The 25,524-nt window shown below is 35.2% G+C and overlaps 1 protein-coding gene across 2 annotated transcripts; it reads right to left on the bottom strand.

Moving 5' to 3' along the window:
* Positions 1–84: 84 nt before the first annotated feature.
* On the bottom strand, positions 85–24,020 carry LOC134542042 (medium-chain acyl-CoA ligase ACSF2, mitochondrial-like). 2 transcript variants are annotated; one of them, XM_063385889.1, is made up of 10 exons: positions 11,124–11,378; positions 9,642–9,759; positions 9,407–9,502; positions 8,079–8,227; positions 4,941–5,109; positions 4,716–4,820; positions 4,156–4,304; positions 3,413–3,554; positions 1,446–1,556; positions 85–490 (listed from the first exon to the last, which is right to left on the bottom strand). In XM_063385889.1, the coding sequence occupies exons 4-10, from the start codon at positions 8,204–8,206 to the stop codon at positions 320–322; spliced, it is 975 nt and encodes a 324-aa protein (XP_063241959.1). In that variant the 5' UTR covers positions 8,207–8,227; positions 9,407–9,502; positions 9,642–9,759; positions 11,124–11,378; the 3' UTR covers positions 85–319. The 2 variants fall into 2 exon arrangements, 1 of the variants encoding a protein (XP_063241959.1); XR_010076726.1 differs by lacking the exons at positions 85–490; positions 1,446–1,556; positions 3,413–3,554; ... (2 more) ...; positions 4,941–5,109; positions 8,079–8,227 and adding exons at positions 14,629–14,757; positions 16,729–16,891; positions 23,919–24,020 and having other exon boundaries at positions 11,124–12,893.
* Between the last annotated feature and the right edge of the window lie 1,504 nt (positions 24,021–25,524).

The raw sequence follows: 25,524 nt of genomic DNA, 5'->3' as shown, positions 1-25,524 counted from the left end.
GCTGGAAACGATATGTTAATACACAATCCCTGCAGTAAAACACACGTAATTTTAATAGTACTCCCACAAAAAAGTAGAAAGAAATATTATATGAAATTTTTATTTACATGTACATAAAAGAACAGGATGTCGTATTGAAGAAATGTTAATGTTATATCTATAATCTTCATTGGCATCTTCATAGAATATAAATCAAATAATCATAAGCGTTATCTACAGTTTGAGAATGAGTCCATTATTAACCACACGTTATTCACAAGCATAGTGTATTTATAAGCTTTAATTATATAGCAAAATATCACGAATATTAAATTCGGGTTTATTTTGATGAAGAACCGTAGAGACTCTTCATTATTGATTCGTTGTTCTCCAAATATTCTATATCCTGAAGAAAGTTCTCACGCATTTTCTTCTTGTCAATCTTGCCCATATTATTCTGCGGGAATTCCTTGGCGAAGCGGATGTACCGAGGTATTCTGAATTCTGCCACCTGAAACATGAAACACTGTCCGATAACCATAATGTTATCATGAATATTAACACTAACCTCAATTGTGTTTTTCAGCATTTAATAAAAAATATAATGACAAAGAAAATTATAAAAAATGAGCAAGGAAAAGCCACTATAACGTGATTATTTACATACGCCATTTTCCTTCAATACATAAATTGATACGGAAATGAAATATAAGATTTAAATTTAGCTACACGCATTTAAAAAAGACAGAAATATGATGTTCAGTAAAATATGGTTTCCGATAAAATGAAAAATCATGAAAAAGTTTTAGAATAATCATAATTAAATAACATTTTCAAACGCTCTGTTTTCATACAAAATTTTATAATAATTTGTTTAAGATTAATAAATTGTCGACTAGCAAATTCAAGTAAAATCAAAATATCTCGTTTCGTAATATCATTCAGATAAATTATAAAAATATATGTACCGTGCATTAGTTACTTGGGCAGGACTTTGATCTTAATGGTTAAACGAATGTTTGGCCCAAGTAACTACAATAGTTCTGTTGATTTAAAATGACTAAGCATTGCAAACAAGCAAAGGTATTTTTTTAACACTAATAAATGGCTGACAGACAGAGGCGGATTCTTGAGAGGGATTAACTGGAAAGGAGGGGGTAGGGAGGACCACAGAGTTACCTGCTCTTTCTCAGCCAGAAGGTTAAAATTTTAAATGGTTTGAAAGACTTCTGAAGTAGATTTAGGTCATTTTTATATTAAACCCTTATAATAGACGGATGTATTACTATTAATAACTTAGTAGGGTTATAATACATGCATTTATTTATTAGTATCAATATATTAAGTCCCATTGCACCAGTTTTATCGGGGAGGGGTTATTCAAACCACCGGTGCCCCTCCTAGAGGTCAATCATGTGTCTCCTACTACTGACAGTTGACCAATTAACTTGATATGGCGCACTTACTTTGCCCTTGCAGAAAGATTTCAGTTGCTGCTCGTTCAGCCTAGAGCCCTCTCTGAGCCTGATGTAGACGCACACTTCTTCCGTCCAGCGGGCATCAGGGACGCCAAATGCCTGAAACAAAAGTAAACCTTTTTCTTAGCACCTTACGGGCTTAATATAGTGTGAAAACAGCTTAGAAATAAATTATATACAAGATATACAAGTGAAACTGTCGTGTCACCATGAAATTCGTGTCTCGATCAAATTAAACGTTTTCAGTGAACTTCGTATAATAACTAATATTTATTTACAATATTTAACATTTACAGATTTATTCTTCTACATTTTAAATTCAGTATCACTTATTAAATAATAAAAATTAATAAAATTACGCCTAGGCGTTTTGTGAAAATGTTTTTAATATTCAGCTGCAATTTCTGATTCAAACGTTCGTTGTTGTATTTCAACTTAGGATGGCTTTTAATTAGTGCCTACATAATTTATTTCTCGGATACTCAGTAAAATGTCTATTTTATCACATTTTACTTCGTCCATCATTTTCCCAAACACTTTTAATTGACATCTTTGTTGGAGATAGTTATCCTGCAGTAAAATCAGATTTTATATACGAAATTGATTTATTTAAGAGCAATATTTTTAGCAAACGTATAATAAAGAAGACAATTAAATTTTTTTATAAAATTTAAGCATCAGTTTTGTCCATGGTTTTGTTGCAATAAAACCATTTAAATCCTTACTCATCTATATATTTTTAATTTTCAGCGAGGTCATGCTGTTGGCCTTTGAGTTATCTTGGCGAACTTCCTTTCTCACCAATACAGCAGGAACTAGACTGAAAGTCATTTGACCGATATTTCGGAGAAACGACTTTTGGTCTATTTCCTTTCGGGCAACTGCCTGTTGCCAGAGCTAATACATATTCCCACGGAAATATATATTCAAATTTTTGGTCTATTTCCTTACGGTCTAGTGCCTTTCGGTCTATTGCCGCGTCCCCTATCTCACTTCTTTGCCGTATGGCCTCATTATATGTCTTCTGTTTAATGAGTTGGTAAAGTCATGTGCTTTGGTACTTCATAAACACGAATTTACCGTTATTAAAATAGCAGCTATTCACTTGAGCATTCATTATTCCTTGACAGTGTTAAAAATAAAAATTACTGTATTCGAACGTAGATTACTGTAAAAATATAATTATACCTGCATGAGTGATTTCACACTATAATATTAATTTGATACATTTTAGGTAGCATGTTTGATCGACTCTGACCATTTACAGAATTATAACATTACATTATTTTGATTAGACGTGTGCAAGAGCTATAGCATTTATGTGTTCTTGAGAACCTTTAGATTGTGTTAAATAATTTGCAAATTTGTGTTACGTAATGTGACGCTCTTTTGTATCTCTGTTTCAAACAATATTATTTTTTTCAATACAGACATCGTGGGTAGTTAAGGCACTTGCTTTAAGCTGGTGGATTAATATTGTTGGTGACGAGAAGGGAAGCTTGATTACTAAACTAGACATCGCGCCTTTGAAAGCGGTGATAAATCATGCATCACTCGAGACTGATACACAAAACTTCATAGTCCAGCTCGACCGTTGGCGTTCTCTACTTCGTAGTTTCCCCGTTATTTTAATTAAATAATTTCTCTCATAACAATTAAACAGAAACAAACTTGTATTGTTTTAATTGGTACGTTAAATATAACAGGTTCTGTATCAAACGCCTGAAATATCCTTGTTAATTTAACTTCGTGGTTGTGCTTTCTGGGAAGCATAACGATTGTTTCGTATTTTAATTGTGGCTGACCAAACTTATACAAATTTTTGATGATCAAATCGTTTGGAAAGAAGAAAAAAACACGATTTTAAAATCACATTTTTTGGGTTGGTTAGCGACTTCTAATAGAGAGCAAACCTTCTTGTGCTACGAAAATGTGGACGTATGATTCATAATCACCTGAGCATCTATAACGTCAGGATGCGTTAGAAAAAATTCTTCCACTTCTTTTGGAAATATGTTGTCACTTCCCCTGATAATTGATTCCTTTATTCTGCCGACAATCCTCCCGTAGCCATCGCTCTGAAGGATGACTTGATCCCTGTAATAGAGAAATATCACGCACTTCTATAGGTTTTTAACAAACACATGATGGAATAGGTATTACTTTTAAACTGAAAACAGCCTGAATTATAGTGAAGAGTAGTGAGTTCGAATAACAAGCATCATTGAATGTTATAATTTATTTTTAAATAAGTTATTTTTTTTTAAATAATGTAAATATTATTTTATCTAAATTAACTAAAAGCACTGAAAACAGCCTGAATTATAGTGAAGAGTAGTGAGTTCGAATAACAAGCATCATTGAATGTTATAATTTATTTTTAAATAAGTTATTTATTTTTAAATAATGTAAATATTATTTTATCTAAATTAACTTAAAGCACAAAAAAGTTAGGAAATTGAAATAAACATCCAACGATTAAAATAATCAAGTATCCAAAGCTCTTAAAGAATAAACTAAGAATATCGTAAACATAAATATACCAACACGCTATAATAGGGCCACATTTTATGAATGATAAAATGAATAACAAAACACGTAAAAGTTTTAATTACAACGAAGGGCTAGCTGAAAATTATTGAAAAGAAGTGGTGGTTATTACATTAGGTAAGGTTAGTTAATTATCAGTTGATCTTACCCGGTTTTAAGCCAACCATCTTTGGTAATTGTTTCTCTGGTCTTCTCGTCATCTCTCCAGTAGCCCTTCATCAAGCAGTAGCCTCTCACCCACAGTTCCCCAGCAGTGCCTGCCGGGACGATCTTCCCCGCCTTGTCCACCACCTTCACCTGAACAACTTACAAGACTAAACGAATGTTACACTTAAGTAATTTTTTAAAGTTAATTATCATTACAGCCGGTACTGTGAGTGAAGGCGATAACATCATCAGAATATATTGGGCAGCTCGATGGTATATTTCCAATAACTATAACACACTTTACAATTTGCACTGGCATATGCATATATTCAAACTTTAATATTCATGCACTTGCTCACTCGCATACTTGCACAAAATCTTTTTACTCTCTCTTGCAAAGTTAACTTCTATCGCATATGGTGGCTTCGTAAGAATATTTTTTTTACAAGGGTTTTGAGAAAATATATTTGTATATTATTATTAGGTTATTATTGTGTGTAGGCATGTTCTTAAAATTTTCAATACAAATATTTCAAATATTCACATACAAAATTACGATACCTCAATATCTGTTGCTGCTTTTCCAGCAGTTTCAATGCTCAGCTCCGAAGAATCATCAAGACGAGGAACAAAAAAAGGAAGACCCTCGGTCATTCCGTACGCCTGCTGTAACACATATGACAAATCTGTTAGCAACCGTAAAATAATCTATTGCAGAAAAACACATGAGTTTTTGAAAAACGAGCAATGATAGATTGAGAATAAAATTATAGAGATCGAACTTACCAAAAACCTCTTCACAGGCAAGACCTTGATTATTTGTTGAGCAAGAGCTTTTGATACTGTTGAACCACCTATTACTGTTACCATAGGGTGTGTCAAAGAAGTACCAATTTCTTGAATTCGAGTTAATAAGTCCACGTACATGGCAGGAGTTCCGAAAATAATATCACATCTGAAAGAAATAAGATCTGTGAAGGAACTATCACTTCATACTCTCATTTTATTAAATACTAGCAGAGCCCCATGGTGTAACCCGCGTTAAATTGGAATAATATTATACCTACATATTACCCTATAACCTTTTAAAAAAAACGATATATTTAAAAATAATTTAATGTTTATTTTTTTTACAAAGTAACTATTGGTTTAGAACATCTCTGCACACAATATTAGCCATCAGTTTCTGTTATGATAGCACAATTTATTGGTTTTCTGGAGTTCCAAAATATAGTTGCCTATGAGAGAAACATTCCCATCGTAAATCAGTGCCAAACAAAGACAATGTTTGTCCCTGAAACTTAATAATGTTCAGCCTAAATGAGGTTTTAACGTGAAACAGAAGCCGCTTGAAACACATCGGCATGTCCGTGGGGATGATAGTAACCCTCGGGATGTGCGCCAACTGGCCGACTGCTGGCAGTTAGGATGGTCGCCACAGTCAAGTTGTCTTTTAAGTGCCATTAAACATATTAGGTGGGCTTAAATTTTTTAAGAGCCTGATAGGCGTACCGATTTTTAACAATACTTCCATCTGGCCTACTAGATGGATTCAGTGAATTTAAATATTTCTTGTAGATAGTGGAATACATATTCGGAATTGCAAACTGTATCAACCGACTTGTATTTTTTTATTTGGCCGGGAACTTTTTGTAGAATTATAATGTTATCTTCATTGACAGTTTCGTTCCTCGGTGACACTATTGCCCTTGAACACAGCCAAAGAACTTCCTTATCGATTAGTTTTTTTAAGGTCAGGATTTACTGTATCTCTGAGATGCTGCAGGCTGTGAACTATTCGACCTAGTGTCTCATTTAGTAAGATTTCAGCAACGTTAGCGTTCAAGTTTGGAGAAGAATATGCTTCTTCTCCCAGGTTGAGTACTTGTTGTGGGAAATCATTATCTGCGTTTCCAATAAGACGAGCTCTCATGTTTGTACGCAAATTCAGTCTTTGAATGGGACTTCATAAGCGCGATGATTTTAAGCATGCTTTAATGATGACTGCACGTGTCCCTTTTGTAACGACGGGAAGTGTTTGGCATCAAAGTTTCTGAGGTCCTACAACTTCGGTCAACAGCTTCAACATGGGCTCTGTGACTCATGGCACATTCGTTTCAAATCATCAATGACGTCCTGTAACAATTTGTCAAGGGGCCCAGGTTCCGTGCAATCTCTGTGACTCGCGAGACGCTACGTAATTTTAGACGACTCTTTAGTTCGGCGTTACCTTGCTGCTCTAGTCTGAGAGCATGTCATTAACAGAATCTGTGTGTACTATGTAATTTTCAGGAAAATGTCTTTTTTGACACTTCCCACCTATTATTTTTAACGTTATGGGCAGTCCCCACTCCTCCTATATATATATATATATATTTTTTTTTTTCTGAGCTCGGAACTTAACCTTATACTTCAGCTTACAGAATTAATACTTGAGTATGGTGGGTGATACCACAGAGGTGAAGAAAATGTTTAATCTGTGGTGTTGATGACTCGTTGACATATTTAAAACTAATTTGTACTAAAACCCTTGAACACTAAATACATTAAAATAAATGAGACAACAACAAATGACTCCTGTTGCTGATAAACTGTAAATGATATGGTCAGTATGCTATGGAACCCTAGACTATATGGTATACTTGTAGGAATGCAGTTAGAAGAAGAAATAACAAGAGAATTATGATGAGAGAAACAAAAATATTTAATGGTGGAAGATTTATTATTTAAAATTAAGAGCAGTCTGAATGAAAATATAGTTGTGAAGGTGGAAATGGTATATAAAATTACTATAAACAGGAGGCAAAACACAGCAAACACTTTCACTAACGACAAAACACTGACACATAAAATCAAACACTGCTTACTGAAAACCTTGAAAATCTTATTTAAAAAGTATTAAGATTAATAAACATGAAAATCTTACAATGAGTTTACAATTCTCTTTGGTGTATGACGTAGTTGAGGATTAGTAGAAAATTTATTATATTTTACAGGCTTTATTTCTGAGCAAAAAAAAAATATTTATTATAATTATTTTGAATATTTAAAATTTACATGTGATCAATCCCTTCTGGAGTCTAATTGTAGCTAAACTCATTGGGAGATACGGAGGCACAGATAAATTACAAATGTTTGTAGATACTTTAATCCAGTTTAACCTAAAAGAGATAGTTTTAACGAAAACAGAAAATAATAGTTACTTAAAGCACACGGCATTACTCAGTAGAAGCAATTTCAAATCTATCTGAAGGACCACTGAGTGTTCGGAAAACGTACTTCTCTTTAAAAACAGCCAAAAATATTTGATCAGAACAACTTTACTCACTGTCGATGTCTGGGTCGAGATGCAACATTTTTACATTACACCATATAAGCAACAATACACGATAACCATATTTTATAGCTTTTAAAACACCAAGGCGTTAGGCCTCAGCCTATACGTGGTAACGCCAAAAAAAAACCTTAAAACTTAATTTTTAATCTACTTCCTGTTCCGGTGCTGCCGAATCCCGTGAAGACCCTGTCTGGGAGATCCAGAGCAGCATCTCATGGCCTTCGGTCACAACAATAGTGTTAAATCACAGGTAAGTAATATCTCGAAAAACAATAAGATTCCAAATAAAAAATGTGAACAGGATGAAACATACATGAAAAATCATTAGGACTTCCAACAATACATAGGAAAAATAAGTTCATAATAATAAGGTTCAAAATACTTATTATAAGTTCTTGTTTTCAGGTTAGACCTATAGTGTTTTTCAAGTTAAGGTAATACAACAATAGCGTGCTCGTAAAAATGCATTGACACGAGAGAAGGTTAATTCAAACAATAGGAAAGTATATAAATAATACTGAAAATACATTTAAATAAGAATTAAATGTCTGTACGGACACTTTGTGGTAGTACAGTTAATAACTTACCTCTCGTCTTTAAGTACTTGTATAGATGAATCAGGATTGAATTTCGGAGAGGCGAAGACAATGGTTGTACCCATGTGAAGACCAAGTAGTATACCACCAATGCTTGTGCCAACATGGCAGCACTGCATCTGTGCTAGTAATTTTTTTTGCTATAAAATAAAAATCAGTAAGTTTTTTCAGTTTTCTTATTGCTTTTACAGTAACGAGTATCAACATGTACCTTAAAATATATTATTAGTTTGAGCAAATATTCTGACCGCATTACAATATGTCTAAGGGCGTATATATAAATATTCTTGAAACAATTATGAATTATTTTATTTCTTTGTTTGACTGGTTTAATATATTTGTTGCATCAAATTCCTACCAAGTTATAATATAATTGTTTACTACCTACTGCCTACGTAGATCAAATCAGAACCCTGCCTTATTTTCGCTATGTTTAACTTTCATGCTACAAAAATGTCAGCGATGTATTTCTTTGTACAATAATATTGTACATATCGGGTTTGATCTCGTACCGGGATGTATTATCACAATTATTTTGGAATTTTCTGATTTCATGTTAGTTGCGATTTATAAAGTGGTTATTCAGATAATATCTATTGTTATTTGCTATTAATTTATTGTAATTCTCGCAATGACCAGACTACATGAATTAGGTAAATATAGATATTATAAAAAATAGATTTTTTTTTAACTCTGAAATTCCAATTTTTGTGAATTGTTTGCAATGTGTACCGTTTTAGATGTTTACCTCATTTTTTGGGATAACATGATCTTAATAATATTTCCGAAAAAGGTTTTTTTTTCTGTTGTTAAAATAATACATTTCAAATGTAACTGTAACTGCCGATAGGAAACTATTACAAGGCCAATGTTTTTCAGACTATATGTATATATATAAACTGTATGAAACGTGATATGGTAGGTACTGTTATGATTAAGCTTGCATTCCATGATTAAATACACCAAAAAAATATTGGCTTATAATGTAAATAATTATTTTTACGTGTTTTAAGAAATTTATGAAAAATATTTTTACATTTTTGAACTTAAATATTGAAACATTTACATCCATATGTCGTTATTGAAAGGAAAACCGTTATATATAAATTGGCACTACTGGTATTTTCATATTCATCCTAATTTATTTTCAATTATGACATAGTTTTTAAGTTGAAGTGTGACCTTATTTGACCAAGATAAATTTTATATGGCTTATAAAGTATGTATTTAAATAAACAATTAAATATCATTTAGCGAACTTTTTTTTCCCTTAAAATATTTCAATTATTAAATTTGAATGTATACAATGATGGAAGTACCTCATAATCTGGGTTGAAAACCCTCCCGAAGGCTTTTGAAGCATTCACAGCAGCGTGGTGGGACCAAACAGCTGCTTTGGGACTGCCTGTAGTACCCTACAAAATGTATCACATTTTTTGGCACAGTGATACCAGTTATGTAATAAATAAACAGCTCTTTTACAAAAAACTATCAAGTAATTTTTTTTCTTAATTTTACTAGTGGATACAAGATTGAGCAAAGCCTACTTCTCACCGATGTGTAATGTATGAATGCAGCGTCATCGGGATCAATTGCGTTTTGGAGTTCGGATAACTTACTGATGCCATCCGGGGTTGTCAGTTTAAGGACATCATCCAAAAGGTAGGCTCCCCTGCAAAATCAGACATAGCACCTGTTGTATTCTGCTGCCTGGGTATTATAATTATCATAATAGTAAAAAGAATACTTTTGGTATATGATAGTAAAGATATTTTATAAGTTTTTTGTGTTGCTTTAAACAACTTTTACTTAAATAAATTAATAATAAAAAAATTAAACTATTTCACAACACAATTAAAATTCAGAGAGATTGATAGAGCACCACTTGCTTATTTATCCTCTGCTGGGTTAAACATTAAGAAGTTATAATAAATATTAAACAGTGAGTGTGCTGTGATATAAAGAACAAGTTTCGATTGTTACTTTGAAATATATTGGCTGCAGTCACTTCAATAAACGTATATTGCTGAATAGCACTCGGAGAAACTAAATGGGAAAACTATTCTACATTGTAAATACACATGTTGGATTAAAAATCATTATAGATTTTACTGTATGTGATCTGTTCGACATGTACATATATAGCGAGTACCTAACACATAAAGAGAGTTAAAAGGTTTGCAGGTATAACAACACACTACCTTTTGCAAATAGTACATATAGCATAAGTAGTATATAATAGACGATTCGGGCACGATGCATTTCTTATATGATTATGACTTAATGGCTTACTTAGTTTTGTCTTAAAAATAGTGCATTCTTAAGCGTATTTTCGTCTATTGCCTATTATTATTGTGTAGTCTATATTGGATGAAATTATGAAAACATTATTACAAAAATACCACAGTTATCATAAAAACAAAAATGTAACTTATATAATACAAAATTATACATAAAATATACTAATAGAAAATCTTGGCCAAGTTCGTTAATGGGCCAAATCTGACTAAAGGGGAAGAAATATGGAAATTTTTTAACAGACAAAAATGCTATAACTCCCACAATTTTACAAATTACACAGCCGTATAAATGTTATTTTATCTATTTAGAGTAAGAACCATAAACTTTGTATATATATTTCCATATATAAAATTTTGAGTTGAACATGGTTTGGGGGTATGAATAATGATCGACAAATTATATAAAAAAATTTCCGGAAGTCGCACTATGGCAAAAGTTACAATAGGTAGTCTAGCTTCGAAATATACCTAGAAACAGAAAAAAAGTACCAAAATATTCCAAGCAGGGTGATAGTAAACATTGCAATCCAATCAGGGCAAAGAGTTGGATGGAAGAAAGAAACTTTGATTTCCGAGCAGGAGCAAAGAGTTGGTGTGAAGATGAAACAAACTGGTTATCAAACACAGCTCTCCAAGCAGAGATAAAGAACGGGTGGGTGAATACTGAACACCGCATGCGAGGCAGGGCCCAATAGCGGGCGCGCGCACGGCGACAGAACGACGAGAACGTGCTCACGGTCTGCGCTGACCGCCGCACAGCACGACCGTGGAGAGCTGCGGCAGTCGCGCGCTGCGCAGTTCCCCCGGCGGGCAGCGCTCCAGCTCCGGACACAGGCCGCGGACGATGTCGTAGTATCCCTGCGAGCTCGCCGTCTCCGCCACGATCAGCAGCCTGGCGCCCACCTTGCTCAGGCAGACCTCCAGCTCGGGCGCCTGGTACTGGGGGTCCAGCTTCGCCTGGGACAGCACCGACACCTTGGCTCAAACACAAGTAACCACTAGCTCCTTCTTGGCTATTAGAGTCAGGCCATGTCTGTGTGCTCGATGTTACAGCTATCAGCAGCCTGGCGCCCACCTTGCTCAGGCAGACCTCCAGCTCGGGCGCCTGGTACTGGGGGTCCAGCTTCGCCTGGGACAGCACCGACACCTTGGCTCAAACACAAGTAACCACTAGCTCCTTCTTGGCTATTAGAGTCAGGCCATGTCTGTGTGCTCGATGTTACAGCTATCAGCAGCCTGGCGCCCACCTTGCTCAGGCAGACCTCCAGCTCGGGCGCCTGGTACTGGGGGTCCAGCTTCGCCTGGGACAGCACCGACACCTTGGCTCAAACACAAGTAACCACTAGCTCCTTCTTGGCTATTAGAGTCAGGCCATGTCTGTGTGCTCGATATTACAGCTATCAGCAGCCTGGCGCCCACCTTGCTCAGGCAGACCTCCAGCTCGGGCGCCTGGTACTGGGGGTCCAGCTTCGCCTGGGACAGCACCGACACCTTGGCTCAAACACAAGTAACCACTAGCTCCTTCTTGGCTATTAGAGTCAGGCCATGTCTGTGTGCTCGATGTTACAGCTATCAGCAGCCTGGCGCCCACCTTGCTCAGGCAGACCTCCAGCTCAGGCGCCTGGTACTGGGGGTCCAGCTTCGCCTGGGACAGCACCGACACCTTGGCTCAAACACAAGTAACCACTAGCTCCTTCTTGGCTATTAGAGTCAGGCCATGTCTGTGTGCTCGATGTTACAGCTATCAGCAGCCTGGCGCCCACCTTGCTCAGGCAGACCTCCAGCTCGGGCGCCTGGTACTGGGGGTCCAGCTTCGCCTGGGACAGCACCGACACCTTGGCTCAAACACAAGTAACCACTAGCTCCTTCTTGGCTATTAGAGTCAGGCCATGTCTGTGTGCTCGATGTTACAGCTATCAGCAGCCTGGCGCCCACCTTGCTCAGGCAGACCTCCAGCTCGGGCGCCTGGTACTGGGGGTCCAGCTTCGCCTGGGACAGCACCGACACCTTGGCTCAAACACAAGTAACCACTAGCTCCTTCTTGGCTATTAGAGTCAGGCCATGTCTGTGTGCTCGATGTTACAGCTATCAGCAGCCTGGCGCCCACCTTGCTCAGGCAGACCTCCAGCTCGGGCGCCTGGTACTGGGGGTCCAGCTTCGCCTGGGACAGCACCGACACCTTGGCTCAAACACAAGTAACCACTAGCTCCTTCTTGGCTATTAGAGTCAGGCCATGTCTGTGTGCTCGATGTTACAGCTATCAGCAGCCTGGCGCCCACCTTGCTCAGGCAGACCTCCAGCTCGGGCGCCTGGTACTGGGGGTCCAGCTTCGCCTGGGGGCAGCACCGACACCTTGGCTCAAACACAAGTAACCACTAGCTCCTTCTTGGCTATTAGAGTCGGGCCATGTCTGTGTGCTCGATGTTACAGCAATCAGCAGCCTGGCGCCCACCTTGCTCAGGCAGACCTCCAGCTCGGGCGCCTGGTACTGGGGGTCCAGCTTCGCCTGGGGGCAGCACCGACACCTTGGCTCAAACACAAGTAACCACTAGCTCCTTCTTGGCTATTAGAGTCAGGCCATATCTGTGTGCTCGATGTTACAGCAATCAGTAGCCTGGAGTACAGCTTGTTCCTTCATAGTTTCAGCTCGGGCGCCTGGTATTGGAATCCAGCTGCGCCTGGGGGCAGCACCGACACCTTGGCTCAACGTTTTTCAACAAGTAACCACTATCCCAACAGCATCACTTTTCCTCGTTAATATCCCAGGATACACCACCGTGACATTGCAGATGGGGATATTCTGAGAGCCAACTCAACCCGTAAGCATTTCTAACTTGCATTTTGCCATTACATCAGATAGGTCTTCTCTAGGAACCATTTTATTCAATGTGCATTCATTGTACGACCACAAAATTAAACCAAAGTGCCTTTTGTAATTATTTAAAAACTATATCCATATAACCTGTACATAATAAGCACGATGGTTTTAACAGACCATGGAAAATTCTCTTTAAGAAAATTAATGCAGACCTTATAAAACTAGATTTATGCTCCGGAGCTACTCTGCTTAGGGCGTGTGGTCATCACATCGTCGGCCAGTGGCTGAAGATTTTGAAGTCAACTGTACGGGTGAGTACGACTCGCCTGATGCTGCTATATCTATGTCGAAATGGGATGGGGAATACGCTGGAAATAAAGGCCGGTCCACTCGAAACTTTCGAGCTACAAATTGGCTGTGCTGTTAAAATTATGCAGACAAAATGGTATAACCTCCGAGCGTTTACACGTACAGTTTTAATCAGTCCTTAGTACATGACAGCCATGGAGGAACTGTTTCATCGGAAATTATTGGAATGTGAACTATTTAATCTCAACAGTCGATACATGTTAGAAAACAATGTGGTCTGTACAGCCAGGGTTATTTAAGAGAAACCAATTTTACCATATACTTAAGGTTGTTTTGTGAATTACGAGCCAAAACTGAAGATTGGCGCAAAGTCGTATGTATGGAAATCAGTATATTCACACATTTACTACAATAAGTGACTCCTTACATCTAACAAAGACCGGAATGATAAAGTCAACTTCTGACCATGAGATGCTGCCTGCAACATTCAGTTTTTCTTGCAACTGGCCGGAGCTTTATCTTTTTACAGGACTGCGCAGTTTTCCTATCAACATGCTACGTATTAAATGCAACATCATGAACAGCGCAGGTGAATCGTGGGTCAAAACACTACCTGGGAATGCTGCATACAAGGCCATCGGCTCTCTACCTCGTCAGACTTGATGGCGGAGCTGCACAGGAAAATGTATTTAAATATTCGTTAATGGCTAGTTTACATGTGGGGATCAATCTCGTAAATTTTTTGTGAATCGCAGCAACTAGATTTCTTTAGGATTCGTTGTAACTTATCATTACGTAAATATTACTGAAGCTTTCTCGTGCTATTTTAATTCCCTTCACTTTCTTTGGAAACAGATGAATGTTGAACTAAATACGGTAATATACTAAACGTTCTACACATGAAATATTATTTTTGATGCTCGTGGGTTTCACTGTAATGTTCGAGTTCCACACCAGGTATGGTTACCATTCCCTTCAAATCAGTCCAAAAATTCAAAATGTGCTCACTGAAAAGCTCTATTAAATTCCAGCTGGTGCTGTGTAGCACACCACGTGTGGCGTGCCGATATGCACCCACAGCGTGAACAGCGAATGAGGCGCCTGCAGTGCTCACCAGTACCAGCCCCGCCTTGGCAGTGGCCAGAGGTGTGACGTAGTGGTGGATGGAGTTGTACCCCCACAGGGCGACCACGTACCCAGGGCGCAGTCCCAAGGATAGCAGTCCAGCGGCAAGCTCGTTGGCCTGCGACACAACAAGGCCACCGACCAGAATGACTCTACGTACTGCAGACATTGGCGTACACAGTGGTCCGTTGATAGAAAGTGGGAAGGAGCGATATAACCCCAGAAATAGTAAGAAGACCTGAAAATATATATATTAAAAAGGAAAGAATTTGATACCTATCAGTGTGGGCGAAGAGGTGCTATCGCTGCCTCCCCGAAATGTAAATTATGCTTAACCCTCCTAACTGCAAATCGCACCTAGAAGCCTTGTGGGGCTGACTGTATTTAGTACTGAGTATCTTATGTATGCTGTTTGTTATTTTTACTAAGTTTCGTATCTCTAACTCTAGTAGATCGCAGGAAGTTTATTTTTCTTCATAAAAAAAATATTAACCCATTCACTTCCTTTAAGGGCAGAATATATAAAAATGGATTTATTCAGTAGGTAGGATTTGTTTATTTACTATTTAAAACCAACTTTTATAAATTTTATATGTTAAACCTCATTAAAATAATTTTTTTTTCTTAGAACCATACTTACCATATGTTCACTCCCTCTGGGGTAAAATTTCATTATAATATAAATATTGGGGTTAAAATAAGAAAATGAAAAATTAAATCGATATTTGTTCAGTATTTTTTTAGTGTTGCTTAAAGAAACAAACTGAAAATTATTTCTTAATAATTATTACAGTTTTTTTTGTATAAAATAAAGAAATAATCTTTTCAATATCTCTTTTTCATTATAAACATTTAATCCACAAACCTTTTACCTTGAAAGTGTATAGATTTCTCTCACACAGTTAATGGTATAATTAACGCAAGCCTAGGGACATTACATTCTTTGAATGGTTTCTGCAATGTGGAAGATTTATTTAAAATTATTTTTGGACTAGCGCCATTTCTTGCATTGTAAATAACAATGGAGCACGTCCAAGAAACCATCTTAAACCTAGGGACATTTATATACCACGTCGAAATCCACCAAGTCAACATGGTGTAATATTTTGCAAACCAACGTTGTGGTATTGCATTTTCATGTTTTTTTTTTTTCATGTACAATAATTCATACGGATGTTCCCCAAAAGCAACAAGGAATTTAGTGTTTTGTAACAAATCTTTTGGCAAGATATGTAATATATATAATCTGTTGTACGTAATGTATCCGGTAGGTATATATTTATTAATAAATATTTCTAATAATTTTGATGTGATAACTAAGTTAATTTTCTGTGTTCTCGCAAACAAATAAATCATTCATATTTGTTTCATTTGTGTCTTTAAAAATAAGTGTTAATAAAAAAATTACTAGCAAGATAATATCCTTAAATATAATACGGCGGGGGGTATGTTCGAGAAAATGTTTTATCGGTTATTTTCTTCATTTTTTAAGATTTTTTTCCTGTCAAAGTCTGAATTTTTTTGAAGAACCAGTTATAAGCGAACCTCAGTACCTACGTGTTAAATAAGCAACACTACATACTATTCGTACATAGAAAACCATAAATACACCGAAAGTGTGTTTAAAAATTCTTTAAACAAAGTTATATTTCATCGGACACCTCGAGTATCACATAAAATCTAACTATTTATCCATACAGAATTTTTGTCGTCACAACTCTTGCTGCTAGGTTATTATTCACACACTCGCCTCCGGTAATAGTATCCAGTGCATTGCGTTGGTTCAAAAACCTTTTTGAAGTAAAGGCACATTTAAAAACCAACAAATAATAGTAGACACTCTATAATATAAAATATTTTTGAGAAATATTTCATAGCAATTAAGTCAGATATTAAAGTTGCATACAGATGGTCGACTAAAGTTTTTTTTTTTTTTAAACAGTAAAGCATCGTACTGTTAGAGTATTGTATTGAACTGTATCACCGTTCGAGAGGGGGGAAAAACCGTAGAGCGTTCAGACAACACGTAATAATGATAAGCTGAATAAAGCCAGCGGAACGGTGTGGTACGTTGTGCGGCTCGGCCTACCTCCCGCGCGGCCCGCGCGAAGCTCCAGCGGACGCCCTGGTAGGCGGACACCACCGCCTCCCGGGCGCCGTAGCGCTCGCCCGCCCAGTCGACCAGCTGGCCGGCGGTGAGGCAGATGAGCGGCTCCGGCCCGGGCTGCTGCCAGTAGCTGGGCCTCGGGCGCCTGCGTCACGCCACTCGCGGTCAGCGCCCGGCTCCTCCGGCCTGACGCCTTCAGCTGCTTCAACTCACATTTTTACGTAGTTTGTTTCCTAGATTTTGTAGGATATACGTAGAACCAAGATTTCGTTGTATTATTTGTACGTCAATTTCGTGTTTTTTTTTTAAAACAGGAGATTTGCTTTTTTTATTGAATTTTTTATTTTTAACGAACTCCATTTATTTATGAATATAGTATAGTTTCTAACAAAAAAAGCAATTTTTTTTGTTAAATGAAATTTAATTCACCAAAATAGTGTTATTTTGACAGATACACGAAGCACGTTAACAAAATAACAATTTGTAGTAAGTATGTCGGTCTACTGGGAACAATAAAAATAAATCAGATAGTATTAGTGTGTTTTTTTTTTAAATTTTCCAATGATGTAATGTAAATATTAACTACTAAACAAAGTTGCAACATAAAAAAATAATTAAAACATTTTTCAATCTATTTGGTACTTACATTTTGGTACTAACTTCATGCTAAATATTTTAAATTCACTAATTGAATATATTTAAAGATAACTTTTTTTCTAATTTGAGTTGAGTTCTGATTAAATTTTCTGATAATTTCATAATTTTTATTGCACTTCGGTGCTTTATGTTGTGTTAACTTGCGTTTCTGTGTTATATGGCGTGTTAGCATGATTTTCGGGATTATTTCTCTTTTATCGCAATTCACTATATAATCGTGTCCGTAGTGATCTGTAATGATTTACAAAACGTTGCCAATGTTGGTGGGCTTAAATACCATAGCTGCGATTCGTAGCGCATAAAGAAAGTCAAAGTAATAATTAATTTAAATGCTCGATTAAAAAATTTTTTTTTAACTATTAAATTCTAGGTTCAACATTTCAATGATGGTGCCCAAGATCAGCATTATTTCTGTGCCCTAATTGGTTGAATATTAAGTATGGTGTGTGGGTAGAACTTAAATCACAGCCACCTCCACTGGTAGTTTCTTGTTAATTTCATAGTAAAAATGGTGAAATACGCAAAGAGATGCAAATTTTTACTCTTATTCAAATATAATGTATTAAATTACTCACATGAGCAAATTATACAAAAATTTAACTTTTGGAATTTTTAACACCACAGTGCGTGTTTGTAAAATGGTAACAAAAAGTTTTTTCAACAGCAATACTGAAATTTTTTAGCCTAAAAACGTGAACTCAAAATAAAGGGCTTGTTTTGGAATATAATTTTTTTTATAAGGAAAATAAAACGAAGCACTTTTAACCTTTTTAAAAGCCAAAAAAATTCACCTTATATTTTGTTCGTTACATTTAAAAGTAGCTTTAAAAAATTAAGGCTCTATATGATAAATTAAAAAAAATATATGTAAAATTTTAATTTTGTTTTGTTTATTAGCATGCAATTAATCAAATTTCTATCAAATTGATTCTTTTTCTCACCTTAGTATGAATGTGCATTTTAGATTAATATTATTTATAAAATTATTAAAATATTAATATTTTATTAATTTTAATAAAACTGGTCTGCAACAAAATCCTCCTTCAAAAAATTATGTAATGAATATGAAGATTTTGAAGCTCTGAATCTGTTTCCTATGGCCAATTTTTTCTATCATGTCTAGATTTTTCGATATGAATTTTTTTCCAAAATATCATAAATTTTGGTTTTTTTTAAATTCGTTTTATGCGTTAACATTATAAACAATGTATATACATACGAAATAGGTTTTTGCTAGTTATAAGAGAAAGAAGGAAAGTGCCGAAAGTGATTTCTATGGTAGTACATATGCGCCTGCGCAGTATACACTGTGACTTTACAACAGCATAGAAAAGAGAGGGAGGGATAGAAAGGCCACACTCTAAATAACAGCTAGAACGCTATTTGCAGCGCTGTTGTGGCCGTGCACAGTACTAACCGTATAAATATTGGTGGAAGAATGACCTAAGAAGCTATTTATGCTAAAACCACCTATGTCACAAGCTAGCATTACTATTGAAGTTTGCAATCACATCTACAGCATTAAGAGGGTGGAGAGTTTTCAGCTTCTCGACGTTTATTCTCTGTATCCATTCATTGTATACCGTTTATTCGTAAACTGGGAAGCGGTGTCTAACAGCAAATTTATCATCGCAACCAGGCACACGGCATTTTCGTACACATGGCGGCATTGTATTTTACTTAATACTGTAAAACCTCTTTCCTATAGAAAGTTTACTATGTTATTGTATTTATTGATTTTCTTTTCTTTTTTAAAGTAAAATTTGAAGTTTTACCATGTAATGAATGCTTTTCTACAGGTAATAATTATGCCAGATTGAAAAATATTGAAATTTTGTGATGCTGTCAAAAACAAATATGCAATTCACTGTTAGATTAACTTTAAAGATATTAACAAAACATAATAAAAATAAATTATCATTCACTGACTATGTTGTTAATTGTGAATATTAGAATAACCAAACTTAAATGTAAGTTGATCAAAGCAAGAAATGTTATATTAATACATTTTGTACATTAAAAGTATGATTCCATTATTTAATAGAAATTACATTAGTCGCACCTGTGTTTCCGTACCATGTGCGTCTCTGCCTGAGGACGGGAGCAGATAGCAGTTCCCGAAACGTCGCTTGTTTCTGTTTTGGTAAAACTATTGTATTTTTTTGTCTTTTCGTTTTGTCGTGTTTTTGTCTCGTTTCAACTGTTGTGCTGAATTATTTTGGTTTCAATATTTTTGTGTTGTCTTCATTTGTGTGTTTTTTTGTTCACTTAGTACTTTTTTCTTTGTTTTTTCTTTGTTTGTTGACCATATTTCGGTTTCGGAATATTTTGTGGTGTTTATATTCTTGTTGACAACAGCAATTGTTTGCTTAATTTTGTGTGTTTTTTGTCTTTCTTGTGTATTTTTATTTATTTTATTTATTAGTTTTTCTTCAACAGAAAAAGTTCTTAGCAATGGGGTATGTCCAAAAACTTACATCAAGTTACATTATAAAGGACAATGAATATTCTAGTGAAACTTGTATTAAGAAATCCTTATTAATAATTTTACTTTTAGACCTTTATAAGAGTCTCAGTTAATATAATTTATGGTAGAAATTCTTGTTTAACTCGCTAGCTCTTATATATGCGGTGAGTTTGAGACACTACACCCATAACCACTGAGTATTCCTAACTGATTTTACAGGTCATTCACAAGACAAAGGGATATCTTCAAATTGTGCAGTTGCCGTCATATAGCAGGGAAATGTCATTATGTTGAGGGGACTCTGTGTGTGGATAGCTCACCGTTGTTGACTGAATATTGCAGAATCCCGTACAATACTACCTTTAAATAGTACGATGACTTAATTGTGTTGATGACGGGGATATTTTAGACAACGTCGATACCAACACACATCAGGAATGCAGTAGGTATCCTCTGGAATCCACGTTGGTACGGACACAAGAACTTCCGTCATATTTTTCCAGTTCCCCGATGATTTACACACGCGAATTTTTAATAAACTTCTTGATTAATGCAATGAGCCCCTAAACTGAAGAAACTCGTTTTCTTCTAAAGAATACTAATTCATGTAGCAATTCAGCTTACTTCACAAACTCATTCTGGTATAGACAAAAACTTAAGAGCTGTACTTTTCCTTCGAAAAAATAATACTTTTTTTTTTTTTAATTTCCGCTCACCAAAGACAAATATGATTCAAATAATTCTAATGAATAAAAAAATAAATTCGACGAAAGAAAAGAAGAAGAAAAATATCATACTTCCAAAGATAAATAAGTGAAATTATTCTAAACAAATATTGGTTCTCTTAGTATAAGCTCCACCGGACATATAATCAACATTAACTAATTTATATTAAACACACATTTGAAAGTTAATATTTAACTAATTTAAATTCTATAAACCATATGAATATATGTAGGTTAATAGATGCCGCTCCAGTTGATCAATACATTGAAAACAGTTCATTTAACTTTTGAAATGTCTATAGATCATCTATCTCAAATTTACAACATTTGAATTAGTATAAATTCGATTAATGTTCTACAATAAAAAAACAATATATATTATCTTAAAGAATCCAAACTAAACACATAAGAACATGATCAATATTCATGTCAGACTATAAATAGAAAAAACATAATGTCTCTGACATAGAAAAACAAACATATACATAGGTACTCTTTCAGGAATACTTAACAAATTTTCAAAACGTTTTGTAGGATTTTAATAAAGCATTATACACATTGGTTTTTAGTGTTCATCAGGCTTATATATAAAAGTTTCTGGTGTCACTATTAAGAGTCATAATTTGATGTATTCGTCCATTAGAAATTTATATTCTCATATAATGTTTATATATTACCTACCTAAAGGTTCTCTCTCTAAATAACTATGTGCTGTATTTTTTTGCATTTTAAATTACGTGGTAAGAACACCAAATATGATGTTGTAATGATGCATGAAAACAATGAGGAGAAAAAATAATTTTCTGCAGACCAGTGTAATTCAATTCTGAAAATAAAATAAAATATTCTTGCAAGTATTATCGGTTATAATCTACAAAATATTTTTCAATTTGACATTTCTTTACTTGAAGTACACAGGAAATACACACATTCGTTTACTTGCATACTTCACTTCCAGTTAGACAGGCCTTCTATTGTCACTTCCAAGGTAAAGTACGTAAAGTATATATTTCAGGTGAATTCGTACTCTGTATAAATTTTACACCCCATGTAGACCTAGTTAATAAGACCTGTCTGACTGGGGTGTTTCTGTGAATTATCAAGATGTGAAACTTTCTCAAGACATTAATCGATTGAAAAATCGCCTCTCAGATTCGACACGTTGCACGCACGTCATGTGGCCCGACCACAGTCATATATAGACAGGTCTGACAACTTCCCTTCATTCTGCGTCCGCTTAGTGAAGCTCGCGGCGGCCTGCGAACTAAAGGCGCTAGTAGTAGTTGAACCCATCAATAAGATTATGTTAAATGAGAGTTTCATATAAAATATGATATTATTCCTAATTCCGTCTTAGTTATGAAATTTTTTCCCAGATTTATATTTTTTCATTCGTTTGGGTGCATAGTAAATGTCCAATCTGTACCAATGTCTTAAATATTTTCCGAATTTGTCAGTTAAGTAAGTCATTGTGCATGAATATATTTTAAAGCATTGTCAAGTCAGGGGCGTTGCCAGGCAGTCTGCTGACTCGGGTTCGATACCCAAATTCATTTTTTGTTATATCTCATAATATCTAACTATTAATCAAAGCATTTATATATTTTTAAACAGTTCATAACATGATTCTGAGAGGTTTTGAATAAAATCACAAACCACTCTCTCCATAAAATTCCTGTTTAAATATATTAATTAACTTATTTACAGGAAACTTTACTATATTAATATATTAATTTTAAAAATATACATTTAACTGTTCGAAAGTTTTATGCAAGTCATCAGAGAACAATGGCACCTATTTACACCTCTTTAGCAATAGTGTCCTTGAAACAGATTTAAACACAGATGTTAATCATGTGCCTTTTGTTTACGTGATAAGAGGATTGATAACCCCGGAACAAACAGGTAAGTTCATTATAAAGTCCAAAGATCTATGTAGTTCGAAAAAAATAATTGCAAAAGCAAAAAATCTAAGAATATTTCCTAACTTGGACACAATTTCGATCACTTGAACCAAACAAATGCAATAACTTAATATATTTATCGTATATTAACCACTGATTTCCTAATATAATTATTACTTTTTCTTGTTAAGAAAATATATTAAAAATAAAACATATAAATGAAAGAGGAAAAAAATTCTTCAATAACATTAAAATAAGCACGAAAAAATATTTACAATGAAGATGGCCACTTTAGTAGTAACTACAAATATCATTCTGATATAAGTAATTTGGTTTTTAGGGTAAAATTAAAATTAGTTTCTAACATGGCCAAAAGTTGCAAATCTTGTGAAATAACAATAGTTCTCAGTTTTTAAAAAAATCTAATAATTTGACTGTATTCCAATTTTAATTTACAATTGCAGTTGATTTTATGCCTGAAATTACTCCTGAAGATAGCAAAAAAAAAATAATAATAATTTCCTTTACAAACAAAATTTTAATTCTTTATGATTTATCTCTTATAATAAATAAATTTTTAATTTGGAACCCTAAATAACCGAATTTTAAATATACTTATAGCTTCGTGTGTTTCTTTTTCCACGAAAAGAATTAGAGACTCTATATTACAAACACTACAGTGTCGACAGTGTTTCATCATAGGTTGAGATTATTATAAGTACATGTCTACTGTTGGCACGAGAATCGCAGCCACTCTGGGCGGAAACATATCGCGCCTTCAATGGCCCAGCCAAAAATCAGGCAGTGGCTGCTCTGCACATGGCTGCCAATTACAAGGAAGAAACCGCTGTCGCCCCGCCTAGTCAAACTAAGGTACGGGGCAATTAATTTTTAAGGCCCTCTACTTGGTACTTATTACACAACTTTTAAAACCCTTAAAATAAAAATCAAGGCTTTAAAATTCACAGTGGTTATAACTGTAAATATGATCTAATCATGTCGCATACTTGTTAGGTTTTCAATGAAACAGATTAGCATTAGATTTATAATTTTATATTATTGACCTGGAGAGCATATATAATTTTTTAGCTACCAGGCACTTGTAATCTCTTGCTTTCTCTATTGCCTGTTCTTCCAGCAATAAGCTCCTTTTAATAATAGCATCATATTTTTTTAACATAAACACCTTCGACTTGTTTACATTTACTGCCATTCTTTATTATCAAACAATCTAGTACATTGAAGTAGTCTTGGTGGTTTCCCCTTTCTAAACTATCTACAAATAATATATATTTTTTTCAAATAATGTTAGGAGAAAGTTCATTAATATCAGCAAATAATTTCACAATTCAAGAGCAGGTGAACGAGAGTAAGGATACACAGGCGTGTTTGCAGCTTGTCGGCACGACGTTCACTTGCCTTGAGTAGTAGTCCACGGTGTCAGAGGACATGCTTGAAGACCTGTGAGAAGGAGCCGCACGCGACCTCTGCCTTCGCGCTCTGAGCTGAAACTGCGGCGTCACCGTCCTTATCACGGGCGGAGGTCGGCGTATGACACGCGGAGTTTATTGTGTGCGGAGTCTCCGAAAAACAACTCGAACGTGCGTTTAACTTAACTTTTTCCCGTGACGCTCTCAGAGAGAATAATTCTAGATTCCCAGGACAAAAAAAAAAAGATAAAACAAGATTTGACGGGGAAGCGGAAGTAGGCCGAAAATCACTAGTCCGAAAGGCATTAGAGTGAAAGGCACTCGACCGAAAGGCAGTTGACCAAAAGGTTGTTGACCGAAACGTTTTTGAGTGAAATGCACAGGATTGAACAGGCACTAAACCGATAAGTCACTAGAAAGAAAGGCATAATTCCGAAAGGCACTTGACAAAACAGGCACTAGACCAAACATGCACTAGACCGAAAGTCGTTTCTCCGAAATTTCGGTCAATAACTTTCGGACTGCTTCATGCTGCCCGATTTGACTAGTACACTTTTTCCTTATACAGATTGTAATGTTATGTCGTGAAAACTGTTTACTGCTGACTTAAAATGCTAAGATCACTCGAACACGTTCGTCCTGCTAGCAACCTTTCAATGTAAATCCCATTTTAGCCAATTTAAGACTATATTTATTTTCCCTAGCAGCCTAGAATTTTATTTTTTATGCTCACCTTAAAAAGAGCCAATATAACGATTCGCGAAGGAAATACGATATGACTACTTAATTTAAGAGAAGTATCAAGTTGGTGTTTGACATTAATATAAAATGATCTTTAATTTAACTGAACTAATATTTAACTACATTTGTACGCAATATATTAAATCCATAATATTGTCAAAAAATATACGTGGTAACAGAACACGTCTTAAATAAAATATCATTCTCATATTTAAATAAAAAACGAAATTTAAAATCTTTTTAAATTTACAGTACGGTAATTTAAAAGCCCTTTTCAATTATAAAACTTAAAAAAAATTAAATAAAATAATTAATCATCCTTAAAACTAAATTTTAATTACCATATGCCTGCAATTATATATTTTGTCGGTGTTATTCATCTTAAGTTAGGTTAAATAGTCTAAATCATTAACAGTAAACCAATCCCTCACTTAGCAGGACTAATGCGTTCCTAAAATGCTCGTGTTATTCTAAATCGCGTGTTCTGAAGCATTAGTCTCCATAAATAACAAGGATAATTTACCTAATGTGTTCCAAAATGTGTAGGGAAATATTCTTTACGTAATATAAATGTGTAGAATAACACACAACGATATATATGTCACACCACTTATCTTTGTAAGCCTACATTGAATACTTTCTATGAAAAATACAAATACTTTATCGCAAGTCAGCTGGCTGACTTGTTAGCCCGGGGGTGGCTTTCAACTCACGTCGCGTACCTTTCCAAGAACTTTCCAAACCATACTTTACTGACAGTAAAACCGATGTTACTGTTCGGATAATTATATTTTAACTTTTCAAAAATTACAGTGCTTGTTCGCGTATCACCGCTTGGTTCACACCAATACTAT

Source organism: Bacillus rossius, assembly GCF_032445375.1.
Source record: "Bacillus rossius redtenbacheri isolate Brsri chromosome 4 unlocalized genomic scaffold, Brsri_v3 Brsri_v3_scf4_2, whole genome shotgun sequence".
Classification (NCBI taxonomy): Eukaryota; Metazoa; Arthropoda; class Insecta; order Phasmatodea; family Bacillidae; genus Bacillus; species Bacillus rossius.
The sequence above is the reverse complement of the archived record's forward strand: the minus strand, read 5'-3'. Positions and strand labels throughout refer to the sequence as shown.

Coding starts and splice junctions, on each gene's coding strand:
- LOC134542042 (XM_063385889.1), bottom strand. CDS start 8,206: ATGCAGTGCTGCCATGTTGGCACAAGCATTGGTGGTATACTACTTGGT. Junction 4,305..4,715: donor AAGCAGCAACAGATATTGAG/GTATCGTAATTT, acceptor TAAGTTGTTCAG/GTGAAGGTGGTGGACAAGGC. Junction 1,557..3,412: donor CTGACGTTATAGATGCTCAG/GTGATTATGAAT, acceptor CTTTTGTTTCAG/GCATTTGGCGTCCCTGATGC.